General features: G+C 44.6%; 1 protein-coding gene across 1 annotated transcript; it reads right to left on the bottom strand.

Annotated features, from left to right (window-relative positions):
* Positions 1–2726: 2726 nt before the first annotated feature.
* On the bottom strand, positions 2727–10585 carry LOC311223704 (5-hydroxytryptamine receptor 3E-like; the record flags this gene model as incomplete). The annotated part of the gene is made up of 5 exons (XM_084308476.1): positions 2727–3019; positions 5623–5805; positions 5989–6199; positions 6749–6897; positions 10474–10585. 5 exons carry the CDS (start codon positions 10583–10585, stop codon positions 2727–2729), a joined length of 948 nt encoding a protein of 315 aa, XP_084164602.1.
* Positions 10586–23117: the final 12532 nt, after the last annotated feature.

The raw sequence follows: 23117 nt of genomic DNA, 5'->3' as shown, positions 1-23117 counted from the left end.
GTCTGCAGTCGCTTGAGCTATCATAGTCGAGCGTACCACACGTACCAATTTCCTACATGTCTCGCGCCAGTTTACTACATTTCCCACAATTTCTTTGCGCTGTTTACACTCTCTGTCACGGCATCATCCACTGATGTCAAAATAAAGAGTCTAGGTTATCTCCGTTTCCATGATTTCGAAATAAAACTGGCAGTTTTACACACTTCATTTAGAAAAGACATTTAAACTTCAAGTTTCTTCAGATGATGGCAGCTGGGTGGCGCAGCGGTCTAAGCGCTCGTCACCAACGCGTGAGACACCGGTATCGAATCCGGCTGTCAGCGTTGCCTCCGGCTTGGGCCGGCCGTCATACTGACTCAATTGGCAAAGTCAGCGGGAGGGGAGTCGATGGGTCTGTTGTAAACAGCGACTCCTACAGGTCGGTCAGGGCGCCTGCACAGCAAGGACAGGAGATGTCGAGGGTAGTGTGAGCCTCCCACACGTTACACCTCGCCAATGAGAGTCCGCGCTGGCAGGTGAAAAGAAGTGGCTGGCTGACTCTGCATGTATCGGAGGGGACATGCGATAGATTCTTCAACCCTCCCTAGGACCGACCAGTGGGGGGCACATGCAAGCAACAATCAAGACAGGGGAGGGGGGAATTGGCACGACTAAATTGGGATGGGAGAAAAAACAGAAAAAGAAGGAGAAAAAGTGGATAAAAAAAAATCTTCAGATGATGAAATAACGATAACGATAAGCGATAGTAAAACTAAATTTGCCGTCATCTACCTGCCAAAGTTTTACCCGACCATCCTACCCATTTATGGTATAAACCAAATGTTCCCAAGCTTTTTTTTTTTTTTTTTTTTACTTTTTCTCCTTATTTTCTATTTTTCTCCCATCCCAATTTCACCTCGCCAATTCTCCCTTCAATTCTCCCCTCCCCTGTCCCGAACGTTGCTAGACTATGCCTCCCACTGGTCGGCTGCAGTGAGGACCAAGCCTTGCATCACGTGTCCCCTCCGGTACACAAGGAGGCAGCTGTCGCATCTTTTCACATGAACAGGGCGAGGAGTAACTCGTGGGAGGCTCACGCTGCCCCCGATACTAACTGATTCTGCTGTACAGGCGCACCAACCGACCTGTAGGAGTCGCTGTCCACAACGTCCAATCCCCACCCACCGGCTTTCCCACCCTCTAACACTGCCAATTGTGTTAGTATGACGACTGGCCAAGCCGGTAGCAACGCAGAGAGCTGGGCTCGATACCAGCATCTCCTGCGTTAGTGGCGAGCGCCTTGCCCACTGCACCACTCAGCCGCCAAATGTTCCCAAGCTTTAAATTTAAAGGCAAATCGCACCGAACTCCGTAGACATGAAGCCAAGGGAGAGGTATGGCTCCTCATAACTTATTGTTTTTGGTTTTGTAACGTGAACAACGTTAAGGTTAACACAGCTCTTGCGTGCAATACATTATATTTGAATATATATATATTAGTGCTGTCAAACGATTAAAATATTTAACTCGATTAATCGCATGATTGTCCATAGTTAACTCGCGATTAATCGCAAATTAATCGTTTTTTTTTTTTTTTTACCTTAAACGGATCTTTTTCAAGTTCCAAGTTTTAATACTCTTATTAACATGCGAGTCAACAAATGCTTGCTTTATGCAGCCATTTAACACAAAAGGATGACCCTCATGCATTGCAAATTTGCATCAAATTCAAAACAGAGTGATGCACAAAATAACTTTAAAATAATAATTTAAAACAATGAATAAAGTGTGCATGAAATAATAGGGGAAAGAAAACGTTAGGAACTTGTTACATTCACACACACAAGGGCTGATTAATCACACACCCCCCTCTCTCCCTCACACACACACTCTCCCAGCTCTCTTTCTCTCTTGCCCCTTCCTCATCTCTCTCACCCCCCTCTCTCTCTATATCTCACACACACACACACACACACACACACACACACACACACACACACACACACACACACACACACACACACACACACACACACACACACACACACACACACACACACACACACACACACACACACTTCAGAAACAAACATAGTATCAATGAGAGCATCAATAATACACCTGAGTGAAGTCTAGTAAAAAAGAAAATGTTTTTTTTTTTTTTTTTAGTTAATCTTGAGTTAAAAAAATTAGTGGCATTAATAGAATCGGGAGTTAACGCGTTAATATCGCGTTAAATTTGACAGCCTTAATATATATATATGAATACATTTCGTTCCGCTCTGATTCTTTTTTCGTTCCACTGCTAGTCTTGAATAGCCAGACCTCTCTCCACATTGCATTAGCCTTTAGGAATCAATGAGAATTTACACCTGACACAAAATACCAATGGCTAAATTGATTTCAGTCATAACAAAATGTGAAATTGATTTCCAAGAGGTTTTATTCTGTGTATTCTTCCATACTTACAATGACACAACACTCCACAGAAACCCTTAGTCCAAAGGCTGAATCAAAATACTGAACTATGCTTTGTGTGCTGAATGGTCCTAGCAATAGTATGACAATTCATTATTATAAGAGTATAATAATTCAGCCATTTAACTTGCAGATCTGTAAATACATCAAACACAAAGTAATTATATATTATGCAATTGAAACACACATCAAAGTCCAAGTCCTTAACTACATCACTACATCACTACACACTGTAGCTAATGGACCCCTTTAGAACAAACAGTGGTTGTCTATTGGTGGTACGCGTTTGTCCAGATACAGGCAATGGTAATGAAGCTGACCGATATGAAGAGGATGTAGATGATGAACAGCAGGCGGTCAATGATGAAACCCACCTGGATCCACTCCTCAGAGCTCTGGTTCCCTGTCAGGTGCTGCTCTACCTGGAGGCGAATGGCCTGGAGGTCCCTGCCCAGCCTCAGCAGCTCCTCCAGGGCCTTGTCCTCCACCTCTGGCCCCTTCTCCCCCAGAGGCTTCTCATCAGTATTACCGTCCACTGCCACCAGAGGGCGGGCTTTCCCTTCTGTTTTGGAGGGGAACACAAACAGGGATGTGGTCTTAAAGGAGCATGGAAGAGCAAGCGATGGGATTTTGTCATTACAAGTGGTTCTGAATAAGTGCATAAAGATGGCAACTTCCTGGATGGATGTCATTTGGTTCTCAAGATTCATCCCACATTGCATATTGTGTTCATAAGATAAGATGAATGAATGAATGAATGAATGAATGAATGAATGAATGAATGAATGAATGAATGAATGAATGAAAAACTTTATTTAACAGATTGCAGAATGGGTACAATACAGTACGGCTCAATACACACAATTGTTAAGGGGATGCAGACCAGAGAAAGACGTTTGTCTTGTTTACATCAGGGTCCCCCATTTTCAATTCATAGTGAGATGAATATAAGATATTCCTTTATTGGTCCCTTTGGGGAAATTTGGATAGCAAATAGTTTTATATGGGGACGCTAGGGACATGAAAACAGAAAGATGAATTGTCCCTAACAAATAAATTGCAGTGAAAACTGTAGTTTATAATTCACAACATCAGTCTTGCAAAACAGAGCCCTTTTATCTGTTGCGAAAGTGTAGGTTGACAGCTGCATCAAGAACCTATCCACTGGACTTTCCTCCCTCCCTCCCCTCTGTCCCAGTGAGTGTCTCAGAGCTCTGTCACAGCCGCCCACTCGTTTGTCACGTTACGCGCACTCTTCATCAGCAACAGAGGGAGTTTTTATTAGCAGTAGTAGTTTCAAGTAAGTTTGAAGTTATCCAACAATAGGCAAGAATTTTACCATGAAGTTGGCTTCTTTAATCAGTTTTTATCCACCAAACCTGTTCTCACATCCTAATGTTTCAGTGATTTTTTGGGTGACTAGAGTCTTTGGTTATTCTCTTAGCCTTGGCCCTGCAACGCTAGTTATAAATGTCCTGGAGAGTGGGAAGCCCACCTCCAATTGTGCGGTGCTATTCCCAAACCAGGAGGTGATGTTACCAGTAAGGATGCTCTATATTGTGCAAGAGTAGAAGTTGAGCTCATTCCTGAAACTGAACCTGAACCTGCAGCTTCAGCTAAGCTACAGAAAAACATTGCCCGTGCTAGTGTAAGGTATGGCATAGGGTTTCAAGTTCAAGTTTCAAGTTTCTCTATTAGTTCTCATACAAAAATACAGAATACTTTTATATGAAATGCTTCTTTCTGTTTTGCTCCTGAGAGTGTGCTAGATAAAAATAGATAAGTATAAAATAAGTATAAAATAGAAAGTCAAGTACGTAAACAAGTGTAAACAAAAGTGTTCAATATACATATACAATATACAATGCAGAGTAGAGAAAAAGTAACTGAGTTACAATACAATATACAGTACAATGCAGAAATGGGATGAGGTACAACTTAGGGTAAGGTGCAATGAGGTATGAGTTCGTTGTAGTGCAAATCTCTTTACCAATAAATATAAAGTGTGGTAAAGTGTCTAAAGTGCATGGGTAAAGTGGGTGCTACAGTGAGTTGTTTATTTAAAGTGAGTGTGTACGTGTGGATGTGTGTGCTGTGAATGTATTTGATGGTTTGTTAAATTGTGTCATTGTCGTTGAGCATCCTGATGGCCTGGGCCCAGGAGTTCAAAACTTGTAATCCCTATCTGATTGGATCAGAGTTGTATTCATTCATTTCAACTCATTATGAATTGAAAATGGGGGACCCTGATGTAAACAAGACGACCGTCTTTCTCTGGTCTGTATCCCCTTAACAATTGTGTGTATTGAGCTGTACTGTACTGTACCCATTCTGCAATCTGTTAATTAAAATGTTCAATCAATCAATCAATCAATAGGGATTAAAAGTTTTGAACTCCTGGGCCCTGGGGATAGAAGCTCCTTCTGAGTCTCTCTGTGCTTGCCATGAGACTCCGGTAGTGCTTGCCTGACCGCAGCAGTTCAAAGAGGCAGTTGTTTGGGTGGCTAGAGCTAGGGCTAAGGCAAACTGCAGCTATAGCAACTGCAGCTCAGATTGATGCAGGACGCATCACAGAAGACGACACAAGTAAAGTGATTGATAAGAACAAGGTTAAGAGAGCACAGGAAAAGTTGATGCAAGAGCTGGGGGAAGAGTTTGAGACATGCAAGGTGGAGGGGAGATTTTTGAGTGCATTACAAATACAATTTATTATTGTTAGTATTAATTATTGATCTTTGGTGTTGTATCCAGTTATATGCAGTTCACTACATTTGATGGCTTTGTCATTCCCATATATTTTAAAATGTGTTAATGTGTAAATTTAGAAACACATAATTATGTAGGTTAGAGTAGTCTTATCCTAAAAATGAACTCATATTTGAATTCCCCATTAAAAAACACAATATATGTTACAATAAATATAGGCAATAAAAAGATGTCATATGGCTAACAGTATACAGGTGCAGATGAGGGTTTGTATTGACTGTATACGTTATAGTATAGTAACTTGACACAATTACAAATGAGGGCAATACCTCAATTGATCTCCGAGTTGAAATAAAAATTTGAATGAATTTGGACTCTGTGGTTGGATCTTGTTTTTTTTTTTAACTTTTTTTTTGTATCATACAGTATCACTGCATGACTTCCAACTCTTTCCTATACCTGCAGTCTCTTCTTCGTTGGGCTTTGGAGGCAGGCTGACTAGACGTCCCAAGATCTGCAGAACGAGCAGTTGAACCCACCGGGGCATCGGAGCTTGGCTGCCGCCGCACAGGAGGTTGGTGATGAGGATGGTCTCCACGAGACTGGCCACCATCAGAGCCAGGCACATGGAGAAGAACACGTCTGGAGGACAGGGGTTTACAGAAGACGGCTCAGTTCCAGTTCATACAGACACACACACACACACACACACACACACACACACACACACACACACACACACACACACACACACACACACACACACACACACACACACACACACACACACACACACACACACACACACACTCCTAGTGTACTGACTTATGAGAGGTATGGCCTTTCCAGTCACAGGAAGTAGGTCGTTCACGATGAGGAGGAACACGCTGTATCCCAGGATGAGGGTCATCTTGAAGGCAGAGCGGTCTACACTCTGGGGGGGCAGCAGGAAGCTGAAGAGATCCACTGTGATCAGGAAGCAGCTGGGGATCAGGAGGTTTACCACGTAGAGGGTCGGTCTGCGCCTCACCCTGATCTGTATGGTGGTGGTGGGGGGGTTACAACCTTATTGAGTATGTTGTCAATTCCCCCCTGGTCGTTGCGCTGCCCTACTATCAGTCTGGGGAGGGTGTAGACATGCCTCCGTATTTTCATCTCACAGCAAGGAGTTTCACTGGGAGAGCGTAACATGCACGGAGGTTCACGCTATCTCCTCCAGATCCCCCTCCCTTCTGAACAGACGTCCCAAATGACTAGTCAGTATTTGCAACGACCAGGACTCATATCCTGCTATTTTCCTCTGACTTTCCTTTTTTTGGATTTATCCATGGTTAGCTTACTGGGGGGTCGGAAACTCAAGATTAGCCACTGCTGGCTTCCCACCCGCGAACACTGCCAATTGTGTTCGTAGGGACGTCTGACGTAGCCGGTACCGCTGCCGAGAACTGAACCCTGCGGTGGTAGACGAGTGCTTATACCTCTACAATACCAAGATGATTCCACTCCTAACTGTGCCCACAAATTTGAATATAATTTGTCCTCTTTTCAAATCTTCCAGTGACTCAATCTGAAACAATAAACATACATGGAATACTAGCTGATCGAAATAATTTAGAAGGAATTTGTGGCAAGTGATGTCCAGCAGCTCCCATTCTCCCATGGTAGTCATCATCTGCTTGGAGCGCTCCTCAATCTTCTCCACAGACGTCCCCAGATTCAACCTAATATCTGATGCTGAGGAGAGATAATAAAAATGTATCCAGTAACAATAATATATATGGATGTATTTATTTATTATAAAATTATTGTTATTGTTGTTGTTGTTGTTGTTGTTGTTGTTGTTGTTGTTGTTGTTGTTGTTGTTGTTGTTGTTGTTATTATTATTATAATTACTCCTACTTCTACTATTACTACTACCATTACTATTAATAATAACAATAATTATTATAATTATAATAATAATAATAATTATTATTATTATTATTATTATTATTATTATTATTATTATTATTATTATTATTATTATTATTATTATTATTATTATTATTATTATTATTATTATTATTATTATTATTATTATTATTATTATTATTATTATTATTATTATTATTATTATTATTATTATTATTATTATTATTATTATTATTATTATTATTATATAGGAGGAGTAGCTCCTGAGTAGCTGCTGGCCAGTATGACTACTACCACACTGTCTTTATACCTGTATCACTGTACATATTATACTACAACTCTGTACATACATCTGATTAGCACTACACTCTGAAGTACAAATTTGTATATTTTGTACGCAGTTTAATCACCTTTACATTGTATATTGCTGTTGCACTTTACTGCTACATTTGCACTCTGGTTGGATGCCAAACTTCTTTTCATTGTACTGTACTAATTTTTTTTTGACATGACATAAAACTAGACACACAAGCATTAACAGTGAATATCCACAATAAATCACAGGATTATACATTCCAGTATTTGAATCAATATAAATGTAGTTTACGAGATATATACATAATACTTGCAATACAATACAATACATACATATGCTCTTGCTCGCTCTTCTCCCCCCCCCCTCAGGACCCCCCTTGGATAATCCATCCATTATTTCGTTTCTAACCAAGGATTACAATTCATATGCTAACCTTTATTCTCTCCACCACTTCTAACCAGATTGCAATGCTGGCTTCATTGACACCTAAAATTCTTGCTGTAGATATCTCTAGATAAATCACATCGAGATAGGTAAGAACCCATACCTTCAGGCACATTTTATCCGGTTGAATCCAGCGTGATGCTATAAGCTTTTTAGCAGCCGTAAAACCGGAAAAAATTTGTCTCTTTAGCTGTATAGAGGCTGCTAACTGAGAAACATCATTCAACAACAATACAGAAGGCAGTACAGGTATGGTCAGAAATACAAATTCTGATAATTGCGTGGTTACTTCTTCCCAGAATATCTTAACAGGGGGGCATTCCCAGTACATATGTATAAATGTACCGATATCACCCCTTAGACACAAGGAGCATAGAGAGTCTTGTTTAAGCCCCATTCGGTTCAATCTTATAGGAGTCGGGTAAGTCCTATGAATATAATTAAGATTAATCTGTTGATGATCCGGGTTGCGTGACGCTAGTCGAACGTTTGCCCAGACTTCTTGCCAATCAAAATCTACTTCCAAGTCTGGTATATCCCTCCTCCAGACTGAGTCTAGGGGGAGGATTCCATACGAGGACGTAAGTAAGTGATGATAAAAGTCTGATACGAAGCCTCTCGATGTCTCCCTTTCATAGAAGAATTTTTTTATATCTGTGGTGCTCAAGTGGTATCTTTAATGGGACTCCATGAGCCTTCAAAGTTGCTAATAACTGTATATAGAAATAATAAGTGGAGCAGGTGAGGTTAAATTTGTTATGAATTTCATGATAGCTACAGAAACCCCGTTCGTTGAAGATATCTTCCAATGTATGTATGCCCTGCTTTTCCCATTTGGGATATCTGATAGGTCGTTGTGCAATAAGGAGTGCATTGTTATTGAATAGGGGAGAATGGCTATGCCATTTATGTTGGTTAGTAAATGTTTTCTGTGTGTCACGCCATATCCGAATCACATGTGTAATAAGAGGACCAAATTTCAAGTCGCATTGCTTAATTGATAATTTGGTGTATACTATATCCTGCAGTCTATGTGGTGCCACTATGTTTTCTTCTAATGTTCTCCAGGATACAGATGCTTGAGAATCAAACCAGGTGATCAGTGGTCTTAAAGAGAACACTTTAAAATAGTGGTAGAAGTCTGGAAATGCTAAACCTCCGTCGGCTTTGTTTCTCTGTGCGGTGGATCTTTTTATTCGTGGACGTTTGCTGTTCCAAATAAATTTATATGCGGTGGAGTGTAATTTTTTCCAGTAACCAGCAGGGGGGGCGGGGGTAACGGTAACATTGAACTAAAGAAGTTGATTCTAGGTAAAACATCCATCTTAACTATTGATACTCGGGCCTGTACTGAGTTTTTAAGTTTTGACCACCTGTCAAAGTCATTTGTGATCCTATCTTGGAGTCTTGTATAATTATACTTCACCGTTTGGCATATAGTAGGGAATATTTCAACTCCAAGACATCTAACGTGTTCTACCATTGGTATACTTCCTGGAAGGATTGTAGTCTTCGCAGAGACATTAAGTGGGAGGAAGGCCGACTTTGGCCAGTTTATCCTAAATCCCGATAGATTGCCAAAATCATCAATCAGCTTGAGAAGATGAGGCAGTGAGGTGGTAGGGTTTTGCATGAACAATATTACGTCGTCCGCATATAAACTAATATGATGCTGTGTGCCCTTAATTGAGATTGGCTCTATGGATTGGGATTGTCTTATATACTGTGCTAAAGGCTCTAAGGATAGAGCAAATAGTCCGGGACTAAGAGGGCAACCCTGTCTGGACGAGCGCGACACAGGAAAGAGTGAGGAGGTGAATTTACCTGTTATAATCATGGCAGATGGGTCTTTGTATAATACTTTTATCATATTAATGAATCCGTTTCCTAACCCCATCCTTCCGAGTACTGCGCATAAATAAGACCATTCCAACCTATCAAAAGCTTTCATCGCATCCAAGGATAATACAGCTGTAGGTGGAATGGCATCCTTGCTGGCGTCTAATACATGTAGTAACCGTCTTATATTATCCGTGATCAGGCGGCCTTTTATGAAGCCAGTCTGATCAGAATGAACTAAAGATGTCATATGCTTTTGAAGTCTGATGGCTAGTACCTTAGCATACAGCTTGAGATCGGTTCCGAGGAGACTTAAGGGTCTATAACTACCACATTCGGTGGGTTCTTTGTCCTTTTTAAGGAGGACAGATATGAGTGCCATATTGACGTCCCTGGGGAAGTTCCCCTCTTTGATTGAGTATAAAATCATATCAAGTAATAGGGGTCCAATTACATCCCAACATGAGAGGTACAGTTCTGGTGGGATACCATCCCAACCAGGAGCCTTACCAATTTGCATTTCAGATATAGCCTAAGTTCCTCTAGTGTAATAGGTGTATCTAACTGTTTAGCGTCTTCCACTGAGAGTTTAGGTAGGTTAATTTGATTAAGAAATGTATCCAGTTTATTTTGATCGAAAACCATTTCTGATTTGTACAAGTTGGAGTAAAACTCTCTGAAAGTCTCGTTAACTACATTTTAATCTAATCTAATCTAATCTAATCTAATATGCAGGGAGGAAATGGGAGGTTTACAAGGAAATGGGTAATTCCGCACATCCTATTTATGAAGCATCTTACCCAAGTGTATGTAGGAGTTGAAGGTGAGAGTGCAGTTCTGGATGTCAAAGGGAAAGGTGTAGATGTCGAGGTGACAGGAGCTGACCACTCTCAATGGAAAATGGTCATGCATTTGTCCATCATGGAAGAGATAGACATATGGGACAGAAGGAGCCGAGTTCTTATCCATACTGCAAGACAGAAGCATGCTAATTATTTCCCATAGAAAGGTTCCCTTGTTCCTTCCACAACTTCATAAATGTAGTATTAGAGTGTCATTTTAAACATTGTTTGAATGGCGTTAGGATTTAATAAATCAAGGCCCCTTTCCATAATGATTCCCCTATTTTACAGCGGTTCCCCAAGTATTTAGGCAATTTATCATGCATACATCAAACATTCTTTAAGAATACAGTACAATGAAAACCTTGTTTTTCAATCTCATTGCATTTCTTTTAATTAGGAGGTATATTAATGTAACATTACCCAAGATGTTAGAACTGTTGTTGTTGTTGTGGAAATTATGACTAAAGCCCTATGATCTCTATCCCCCTGGATATCAACAAAATAAAGCCATTTCATATCCAATCTGCTTCCTTTGAAACATTGCATAATACACATGGGTTGCTCTGATTGGCCCATCACTCACATCTAGCTGCTCTGATTGGCATACATCTAGCTGAGTGACAGGACTCACAGAATGAGATGAGGAGTCCTTAACAGTATATATAATAAAATTATTATACTGTTACAACCAATAATGTAAATGTTTCAACTTAATTTCCATGGTAACTACTACAGTACCCATAAGCCTTGGCTGCCTCGCCAATCTTCGACCAATCACAAGAGCACAACTGCTCTGACACGGCATCCCTTGACATGCTCGTTGGTTATCGCGGTATTCGCATAAACACTATAGTGTATTCTGTCTGTTGTTTTGTGGTTTCCTAATGTCGTCATCTCAGCGCAATAGCATTCTCAAATGTAAAAAACGCAGATCTCGTTTAATTAATGGGGGTGACAGGCTCAGGAGGTAGGGCAGTCGTCTGGTAGTCGTAAGGTTCCCGGTTCGATTCCCACTCCTCCCGTGCTGCGTGTCGAAGTGTCCTTGAGCAAGACACCTAACCCCTAACTGCTCCCGATGAGCAGGTTGGCACTTTCCATGGTTGCCTCGGCCATCCTGTGTGAATGTGTGAGTGAATGGGTGAATGTGAGGCATAAATTGTAAAGCGCTTTGGATAAAAGCGCTATGTAAATGCACCATTTACCATTTACCATTGTACTGTATCTTTAATGTGCAAAGACCTTTAAAAGACTAATATCACAAGGCTTATGACATATATTCAAGGTCTTTTAGCCAGTATCCAAATTCCTATAAAGCTCACTGAATAACAATGTCAACGTTGTACAGTATATTGAACTCACAATTCATTGATTACCACGTCCGGCATCCAAAACCTTTTCCTAGGGAGAGAGATCTTGTCGGTGCCACACTGGTATGGGTCCCAGCTAACAAATTCATTCTTCCATTCCTAAAACACCAAAAGAGTGTTATTGCATTGAAGCTCTGCACAGAGTGGTGTGGGGAATTGTCTGCTAGAGTGCTTCCCAATCCTCTCCTCGGAGCACCCCAGCCATTCCATGTATTTGTTCAATTCCACCACCAGCACACCTGATTCAACTTAACAAGTACATGGAACGGCTGTGGTGCCTCGAGGAGAGGTTTGGGAACCACAGTGAGTTGACCTTTTTAGAAGGTGAACTACGTTGTACCCATTTCAATTGCACTTTCATTGCATGAGCTGTATGGTGACAGATGCGATGCTCACTTTACACACAACAAACAAATGACTAAATTACATTATGACTGGGGACGAAACTGATATACTTACAAAGGATTGCCAGAGATAGGTTATCAACAATTGAGCTTTTTCATCCTGGAAGAAAATAGAAATAAAAAAAAGAAATCAATAAGAATGCACTTTGGTGTGTCACTGGAATTGTGTTGCTAGGGAACACCATCTGGTATGAGAAGTCAAAATTACACTGGTTGATTTTACCCTGGTCATTAAATAATTGTGTCTTTCCTGATAACACTGTTTATCCACAAATACAATTTTTTTTACCTTATGTTGTATAGTTTGTATAGATCGTTTTATATTGTTGTTTACAAATCTGCTACGGCTGAGGAGCCAGGAAAAAACATTCATTCATTTTAATCGGAATCTGAACAAAGCCGAGACCAATGACCCTCGATCCATTTGATTGGACTTAATGGGATGTTAGTGGACTTTCCATCAGAAAACTCAAACACAATATGGGATGTGTAATTTACTTCTGTACTCAAGTCCAGTCCCTGAGGCTTCAAAGATAATATAAATCATCTTCTTTCTGACACTAAAAGTTTAAAGTATTGATAGGTGCAGGAATAGGACAGGAAAAGGTCACTGATAAATGTGTGCAACCAAATATTAAATATGACACATTTATTTAGGCTTATGTTCATTTATCCAATTACTTTTTGTCCCCAATTATGTATAAAAAGGGGCACAATTCCTACATGTCTCACCCGATATGGATGAAAACAGCGTCACGTTAAAGATGAAAGTCTGCACTACACATCACAGTCACTGTTCCATTAAATTCAATGGTGGAGTACAGAAACAAAACAACAACAAACAATTCACTATCCTAAGACTTAGAGACTGCACTGTATAATGGATATATTTCTCAGAACAGTATGATATAATTACATTATAGAAATGCTAATTAATTGAATTTGACTATAAAATTGTCAAAAAGATTAGATTAGATTAGCATATGAGCAAGTACGCAGTGTAATCAAAGGTGCAGATGAGGGTCTGTATGCCCTATCAGTTATGTTATATGTTACAATAAATATGGTCAATAATACTTAGAATTTGAATATATACTATGAGTAAGTATACAGTATCAGGTGCAGTATACATACAGTAAGGTACCCTAACTGGCATGATATACGTCATACGTCATACTATGCTATTGGTTGCAAAAAGTGTAAAATGTCAGATTTTCACACTGAACGTACCACTCCTAGGATGCCGTACATGGTGAAATGTGCACTGACGTTGGTCGGGGTGGACATATTCATGACGGGTCGTATGGAGCTCAGGTTCAAGACTGGGGCCAGTGCCTCCAGGAGTGCGGGGGGGTCGGGACGAGAACAGCTGATCTGGATGCCACTGCATGGGGCTGAAGGAGGGGAAAACAACGGATTAACAACCAATAGACATGTTTGGCCAGGCGCCTGTCCAATGGTTTGCTCAGTAAATCGCTCATAGAAATGCAACAACATTTTTTATTGGAATCATTATGGATCCTTCAGACCAATAAAAAACACGAGGTCATAAAGGGTTTCCCCACCTTGAACAACGTGTTCAATTATTTAAAGGTGGTAATTGGAGAACATTTACAGTTGAAAGACAGTGGAGGCTAAGTATGTTCAGGTGATGTATCATATTCACGCTCCAAGTGGTTTGGATTGAAAACTACAAATACATTCAGATTCAGATTTAGATTCTGTGAGGTTTTTGTCCTTTGCTCACTTACTCGCTCTGTTCCTTTAAGCCTACTCGCTCTGTTTTCCATTTGTTTTCTGTTAATCATTTCATTCCCCTATTCACACGCTTCTTCCCAGAGACGTCGTTGATTGGTTCTCCCCCGTCCACACGCTTATCAATCACATCCCTCAGCTGTCACTGCTTGTCAATTAAGCATTCCTGTATTATTTATACTAGGGATGTCCGATATTATCGGCCGACCGATATTATCGGCCGATATCGGCAGTAAAATGTGATATCGGAAAATATCGGTATCGGTAAAAAAACAAAAAAAAACAATAACAATATTTGTTATATATATATCCAGTGAAATTATTAGTTACCTGAAATTATTCAGTTTTTTGGGGGGGGAAACCCTGCATATATCGGTATCGGTTGATATCGGTATCGGAAATTAAGAGTTGGACAATATCGGAATATCGGTATCGGTAAAAAAGCCAATATCGAGCATCCCTAATTTATACCCCGTTTCCCCATTCAAGTTTTGTTGGATCGTTTTGATATTTCTGTTGCATTCGCCGTTCCTGCTGCCTGCTGTTGTTTCCCTGTGCTTTGCCTCCAGGATATTCAAGAGGCATTCCTCTTGGACACCCTTTCCCAGAGGCGACGCGCTCGCTCCATTCTGTTCCAACGCTCTTTACGCACAACGCCTGGGTGAGTTTTTTATGACTGTCTTTGATCCAATTCCGTTTTTCGTGTGTTTATATAACACTGAAGATTTCCAGCTTTTTATCAGACAGTCACTCACCCAGCGTTTAGCCTTTTTTGGATTGTTTCATTGGGATAATATTTTGGCCTAACATCTCCCACTGTGTGTTTACACACCGAAGATATTATCACATTGGATTTGTATTTTGGGACTTCGCTCACAGTGTTTATTTTGCACCGAAGATATCTATCACTTGGGATTGTGTTTGGAACGTTACTCACAGTGTGTATTTACACCGAAGATTCAGTCACTTGGATAACTCTGTTTTCGGGTACAAGTCACCTCTCCTGTTCACCTGCTCTGTTCCACCTGCACCCTGAGTTAACTCGCTCCCTCTCTCTCTCTCGGTCCCGCAACCACCTCGGAGATTCTGCCGAGAGAAGTCAGCGTCTGCTTCCCCTGACTACCATCCCGGGAGAAGCTGCAGAGCAGCAACATTCATCCTTGCTTGTATTCCAGTCTTTGTTTGAACTCTTCCCAGTCTGTGCTGTTTATTTAGTCTTAATAAACAAGCCCTTGTTTTTGGCAACTCTGAATCCTACTCTCTTGTGTCGTTGCGTTTGGGGTCGGTGTCAAACCATAACATTACGATCCAACCAAAATGACGACCCCAGCCGACACAGAGAGGGTCAGAACCGCACTTGCTATTCAAGTCGAGTTGACCAAGGATCACAGCCACCAACTAGAGAGGGCTGCGGCTGCGGTGCAGGATCTCAGGGAACAGGTCCTGCCTATTCAAGGGTCACTGGCCGCTCTGGCGGGACAACAATCTGGTATTCTCGTTCAGCTTCACTCGCTGAGCGACACCGTTAATGCTTTACTTCCCTCACATCCTTCAGGAGCATTCCCCGCAGCCCCAGCAGATCCCGCACCTCGGGAACCCCGTCTCTCCGTCCCACGGCTGTTCGACGGCAATCCCGAGGAGTGTGCCACATTCATCATGCAATGTGAGTTGGTTTTCCGTCATCAACCAAGCCGTTTTACTGCTAGAGGGTCCCAAGTGGCCTATATGACGAACTTGCTTTCAGGCCATGCTGCCCAGTGGGTCACTTCCTCCTGGGCAATGGATGCAGATTTTGTTTTCTCCTATCCAGACTTCGTGGCAGAACTCCGCAGAGTGTTCCACCATCCAGCCCGAGGTCTGGACCCTGGAGCCCGGTTGGGGACCTTCCGACAGGGGAGCGGCAGGGTAATTGACTACGTCCTGGAGTTTCGACTGGCGGCGGTGGAGAGTGGATGGAACGACCCTGCACTTCGCCTAACCTTCTTGAGGGGGCTCAGTGACGCAGTCCGGGACCAGCTCGCTACCCGGGAGGTGCCCGACTCCCTCGAGGACCTGTTTAGCCTCGTCATCCGCATCGACGGACGCCTCCAGGAGAGAAGGCGCGAGAGGACCCGACTGTTACCTCCTGAGGTACCCCGGATTCCCCGGACGCATGACGTCACTCCTGGACGCCCTGTCCTCAACACAACTGGTGGTAGCGGGTCCTCCCGTTCGGTTCGCGAGGAGGAACCCATGCAGCTGGGACGCTCTCATCTGAGCCAGGCGGAGCGTGAGGCAAGGCTCAGGTCCGGTCTCTGCCTCTACTGCGGAAGGGAGGGACACCGAATCGCCGACTGCCCCACCCGGCCAAAAGATCAGGCTCGCCGAGACCCCGGGAAATCCTGGTGAGCCGTTTTTCCCATTCCCTGAGCCGCGCACCACCTGACCATCTGATGAGCGTCACCCTGGCCTGGGGGGACCAACGAGCCACGGTGGAGGCCCTCATCGACTCTGGGGCAGACGAGAATTTCCTCGACTTTGAGTTTGCTACCCGAGCCAACATTCCACTTGAGGACCTTGTGAGGCCCTTGGAGATCTTTTCGTTGGACCAACACCGCCTGGCCGACATCTCTCAACGCACCGGCCCAGTCGTGCTGACCATCGCTGGAAACCATGTCGAGAGAATCCAGTTCCTCATCACCCAATCCCCCCTTGTCCCGGTGGTCCTGGGTAGGCCCTGGCTCGCGCTGCACGAGCCCCACATCGCCTGGTCCTCCGGTACCATCAAGGGCTGGAGCTCCTCCTGTCACGCCCTGTGTCTGCAGGCGGCGTCCTGTCCCCCGCCCCGGAGGCCCGCTGGTGAGTCGCCTCCGGACCTCTCGTCCATACCTCCCGAGTACCACGACCTCTTGGAGGTTTTCAGTAAATCCAGGGCTCAGGCCCTTCCACCTCACCGCCCCTATGACTGCGCCATCGACCTCCGCCAAGGGGCTCCCCTTCCCGGCAGCCGCCTCTACAGTCTGACCGTTCCGGAGAAGAAGGCGATGGATCTCTACATCTCTGAGTCATTGGAAGCAGGACTCATTCGGCCTTCCTCCTCCCCGGTGGCGGCCGGTTTCTTCTTTGTTGGTAAGAAGGATGGGGACCTGCGACCCTGCATCGGCTATCGCCAGCTCAACGAGATCACCATCAAGAACAAGTACCCTCTACCTCTCATGAACTCCACCTTCGAGCCACTGACCCAGGCCTCCGTCTTCACCAAGCTGGACCTCCGGAGTGCCTACCATCTTGTCCGTATCCGTGAGGGCGATGAATGGAAGACCGCCTTCAAGACCCCCAGGGGCCACTACGAGTACCTAGTGATGCCGTTCGGCCTCACCAACGCCCCGGCGGTATTCCAGGCACTCATGAACGACGTCCTTCGTGACATGCTGGAGGTGTTCGTGGTGGTGTACCTGGACGACATCCTCATCTTCTCCAGGACCCTCGAGGAACACATCCAGCATGTCCGCCGTGTGCTGGAGCGCCTCCTCCACAATCGGCTCTTCGTCAAGGCGGAGAAGTGCCGTTTCCACTCCGACTCCGTCGACTACCTGGGCTTCATCGTTGAGAAGGGCTTGACCCGAGCGGATCCTCGCAAGATCCAAGCTGTGGAGGATTGGCCTGAACCCACCACTCGGAAGGAGTTACAGAGTTTCCTCGGGTTCGCCAACTTCTACCGAAGGTTCATCCGGAACTACAGTCAAGTGGCGGAGCCACTTACCAAGCTGACCTCCCCCGCTCTGCCGTTCGACTGGTCCCCAGCGGCATGTGCTGCGTTCCGCTCCCTCAAGAAGAGGTTCACTTCCGCACCTATCCTGCTCCACCCTGACCCCAAGAGACAGTTCATTGTGGAGGTGGACGCCTCGGATACAGGACTGGGCGCTGTCCTATCCCAACGTTCTCTTTCGGACCAGAAGGTACATCCTTGCGCCTTCTACTCGCGTCGTTTCCTCCCTGCCGAGAGGAACTACGACACCGGCAATCGGGAGCTGCTGGCGGTCGTGGCTGCGTTGGAGGAGTGGCGTCATTGGCTAGAGGGGGCCGAGGAGCCTTTTACCATCTGGACGGACCACAAGAACCTGACGTTCATCCGCGCTTCCAGGCGCCTCAACGGTCGGCAGGCGAGATGGGCCAGTTTCCTCAGTCGGTTCGACTTCTCGCTGACCTTCCGCCCCGGTTCCCGCAACACGAAGGCCGACTCCCTGTCCCGGTTACACTCCAAGGGGGCTCCACCCTCTGAGGACCCTACTCCCATCCTCCCGGAGGCCCGAGTGGTTGGAGCCATCACCTTGGGCATCGAGGGTGTGGTTAGACGTGCCCTACGCTTCCAGCGTGCTCCAAGCAACGTTCCTATTCATCGTCTCTTCGTCCCCGACTCTGTCCGGTCCCGGGTGCTGCTTTGGGGCCATACCAGCCGGTTCGCCTGCCACCCTGGCGTCCATCGCACGTTCTCCTTCCTGGCTCGTCGTTTCTGGTGGCCCACCATGCGGAACGACGTCAAGGAGTTCGTATTGGCCTGCGCGGTCTGTGCCCGCAGCAAGGCCTCACACCAGGCACCCTCCGGGCTCTTACAGCCACTTCCCGTTCCAAGCCGTCCCTGGTCACATGTGGCGCTAGACTTCGTCACAGGTCTTCCCTCCTCCCAGGGGAACACTTGCCTTCTGACCGTGGTGGATCGATTCAGCAAGGGGGTTCACCTCGTGGCCCTTTCCAAGCTTCCCTCGGCGGCCGAGACGGCGGACCTCCTGACTCACCACGTGTTCCGCCTTCATGGGTTTCCCCAGGACATCGTCTCTGACCGGGGGCCCCAGTTCACCTCCCAGGTATGGCGGGCCTTTTGCAAGGGATTGGGGGCGACGGTCAGTCTTTCCTCTGGTTATCATCCCCAGACTAACGGACAGACGGAGAGGATGAACCAGAGCGTGGAGTCTGCTCTTCGGTGTGTGGCAGCCGAGAGACCGGCATCCTGGAGCCGTTTCCTTCCCTGGGTTGAATACTCCATCAATTCAATGGTCAGTTCCGCCACCGGCCTCTCACCATTTGAGGTTTCCCTGGGCTACCAACCCCCTCTTTTCCCCGCACAGGAGGCGGAAGTGGCAGTTCCCTCCGTGCAGGACCACCTCGACCGCTGCCGACGAGTTTGGGAGATCACCAGGACCGCGCTGCTCCGGACATCTGAGCGCGCCTGTCGTGGTGCCGACCGGCGCCGGGTTCCTGCGCCGACTTACCTCCCTGGGCAGAGGGTGTGGCTCTCCGCAAAGGACCTCCCGCTTCGGTCCTCGGCCAAGAAGCTCAACCCCCGTTTCGTCGGACCTTTCGAGGTCCTGAAGGTACTCAGTCCGGCGGCCCTGCGCCTGAAACTTCCTGCGTCCATGCACATTCACCCTGTGTTCCATGTCTCCCGGGTTAAGCCCGTCTCCCTCAGTCCCCTTATGCCTCCAGCTCCTGATCCTCCGCCTCCCGTGTTGGTGGATGGTCACCCCCAGTGGCAGGTCCGCCGGTTGATGGGCGTTCGTCGGCGGGGCCGGGGGTTCCAATACCTGGTGGACTGGGAGGGTTACGGCCCTGAGGAGCGTAGCTGGGTCTCCCGGCAGCTCATCGTGGATCCCGGCTTGATCACTGACTTCCATCGTGCCCATCCTGACGAGCCGGGTCGGCCTGGTCGCCGGGTGGCTCCCGTGGAGGGGGGGGTACTGTGAGGTTTTTGTCCTTTGCTCACTTACTCGCTCTGTTCCTTTAAGCCTACTCGCTCTGTTTTCCATTTGTTTTCTGTTAATCATTTCATTCCCCTATTCACACACTTCTTCCCAGAGACGTCGTTGATTGGTTCTCCCCCGTCCACACGCTTATCAATCACATCCCTCAGCTGTCACTGCTTGTCAATTAAGCATTCCTGTATTATTTATACCCCGTTTCCCCATTCAAGTTTTGTTGGATCGTTTTGATATTTCTGTTGCATTCGCCGTTCCTGCTGCCTGCTGTTGTTTCCCTGTGCTTTGCCTCCAGGATATTCAAGAGGCATTCCTCTTGGACACCCTTTCCCCGAGGCGACGCGCTCGCTCCATTCTGTTCCAGCGCTCTTTACGCACAACGCCTGGGTGAGTTTTTTATGACTGTCTTTGATCCAATTCCGTTTTTCGTGTGTTTATATAACACTGAAGATTTCCAGCTTTTTATCAGACAGTCACTCACCCAGCGTTTAGCCTTTTTTGGATTGTTTCATTGGGATAATATTTTGGCCTAACATCTCCCACTGTGTGTTTACACACCGAAGATATTATCACATTGGATTTGTATTTTGGGACTTCGCTCACAGTGTTTATTTTGCACCGAAGATATCTATCACTTGGGATTGTGTTTGGAACGTTACTCACAGTGTGTATTTACACCGAAGATTCAGTCACTTGGATAACTCTGTTTTCGGGTACAAGTCACTTCTCCTGTTCACCTGCTCTGTTCCACCTGCACCCTGAGTTAACTCGCTCCCTCTCTCTCTCTCGGTCCCGCAACCACCTCGGAGATTCTGCCGAGAGAAGTCTGCAGAGCGGCTCTGACGTCAGCGTCTGCTTCCCCTGACTACCATCCCGGGAGAAGCTGCAGAGCAGCAACATTCATCCTTGCTTGTATTCCAGTCTTTGTTTGAACTCTTCCCAGTCTGTGCTGTTTATTTAGTCTTAATAAACAAGCCCTTGTTTTTGGCAACTCTGAATCCTACTCTCTTGTGTCGTTGCGTTTGGGGTCGGTGTCAAACCATAACAGATTCAGAGTCAGAGTCAGATTATTTTATTGTCACAGCTAAATGTACATACATTCAGAAAAACGTGAGATGCCCGGCTCCTCAACCGTAGTACTGTAGATTTATAAACAGAGTACACAACGTATATTCTATCTATACAAACTATAACTATAAACTATAACTATAGTATAAACTATAACTGTAAACGAAATAAACTATAAACTAGACATAATACACAACGTATATTATATCATACAAACTATACAATATAAGGTATATGTTAGCAGTAGTGTGTGCCTGTAGTAAGTGTGCTTGTGTGGTGTGTAGGTCACTTAAGGTGCTTTTGTGTGTTTGCTCATATGGTAATTCAGAGTCTATGTTGTGGAAGTATCTGTTCAGTGTTCTCTTGGATGTGGACCTGAGGGCTCTTCCCAAAATCTCAGAATGGACTTACATTATGTATAAAGAGTTAATCATTTTCAACATGACACCATATACCCCGGAATTTAGATGTTGCAGTATTAAGTCAACATAATCAAATGGTAGGAAATGCATTCAAAGTGCTTACCTTGTATGACGATGAAGGCAACGGTCAACAGAATCAGAGAGGGCTCGGTTGATGGCTGGTGCCACTAGAATTAATAGTAGTTAAGATGAGTAATATATTATGTCAAGGATAAGAGTTTATTATTATTATGATCTTAAAAAAAAAAAAAAAACACTGAACTGAAACACAACATAGAAAATATTCTTTACCTTAGAATACTTAGCTGCCATCTAATTGTGTTATTGGCCAGGTTCTTTCTCCAGTATCTCCCTGACTGGAGATCACAGATTTCCTTTATAGAGTATACAAAAAAGATTTGCATGAATAATTATCTTGATCGAAAAAGTCAGCTCAGCTAAATCCTGTGGATATATCCTGATACTGGTCTGGTGGACACACTGTTGGGAGTTTAAAATAAGTTGCAGTGGTCAAGGTGTACAGTATCACTCTCTGCCAAGCGTGGCTTGACTGAACCCTTGGGCAAATCAGATGGTATATGGACTTCTGTGGCAGGGAGCTACTTTTCCTATTGGTTGGCTACAAAACAAAGATTCAGCCACACTACATGCTTTTGGTGCCTCAAAGACTGACCACAGAGGCAGCATCAACACACCTGTTGGACCAATGCAAATAAGCAGGGGGTGCCCTGTAAGAAACAATGACCTCTGATGTTATTCCTGCCTGCCTGTCATCACCCTTTATGTAATGTATTACATACCAGTATTTATTGTATAGTAATTTTCTGCTATCCTATGGTAATAGCCATGTCAGGGCTATCAATATAATTTTATATTTTTTTGTATTATTATTATTATATAACATAACATTTTACATTTACATTTAGCTGCCACTTTTATCCAAAGTGACTTACAAGTTGTGTACAACAAGTCAGCAGGAAGGGTACAACTCTGGCAGCTAACAGTAAATAACATTGGGCCTCATTCACGAAGCGATATAAGAACAGATTTCCTCTTATTTTGTTCTTAGCTAGCATTTTTTCTTATTTTGTTCTTACCTGGGATTCAGCAATGTTTTCTTATTTTTGCTTTTCTCTTAGGCAAGACCAAATTCTAAGAGTGGTCGAGAGCACTCTCACCCAGATATAAGAAACTCTTACTCAGATAAAAAAAATAAAGAAGAAAAAAGCCTATCATTGGTCAATTGCCCCCAAATACGACTTAAAAAACCCAGAACTTTTCAATAATAGCGTGCGTTCTGCTTCTGAAATGGATTATATATTGCTGTTAGAACAGTTAGATGCTGTGGCCGCCCAGGCCGTATGCATAGAACGCATATTTAGAGATGTTTATGCACTCCTGCCACTCCATGTCCGAGTGTTATTTACACCTCCCGTGGTATAGGACTCTATTCAAGACCTCAAGCGTTCATGGAATTATGTTTTTGTGTGCTCACTGCTCAGTGACTATTGCTCTATACTAACTCTTGTTCTCTGATATCCAGGACCTCACCTCTCCAGCCTACACCTCAACCACGGATCCTCACAAGCCTGAACCATCGTGGACCTCACACACACACACACACACGCACACACACACCTCCTCTCACCATCTTGGACCTTGCTTCCCCATACTTCAATTAAACATTCTAAACCGCTCTATTCTCCTGTGCCTGTGTTCTGCTCCTGGGTTCTAGAAAGACACCTCACCCTAACATAATTATCAAAGCTAGTATTTCATGGAAAATTAAATAGAATACATTATGTTGGGAGAATGTGCACATCTATTCAGTACACAATCAGTCACCACCAT

Source organism: Notolepis coatsorum (genome assembly GCF_963971535.1).
Source record: "Notolepis coatsorum genome assembly, chromosome: 2".
NCBI lineage: Eukaryota > Metazoa > Chordata > Actinopteri > Aulopiformes > Paralepididae > Notolepis > Notolepis coatsorum.
Note: the sequence above shows the minus strand (reverse complement) of the source record. Positions and strands in the feature narration are given on the sequence as shown.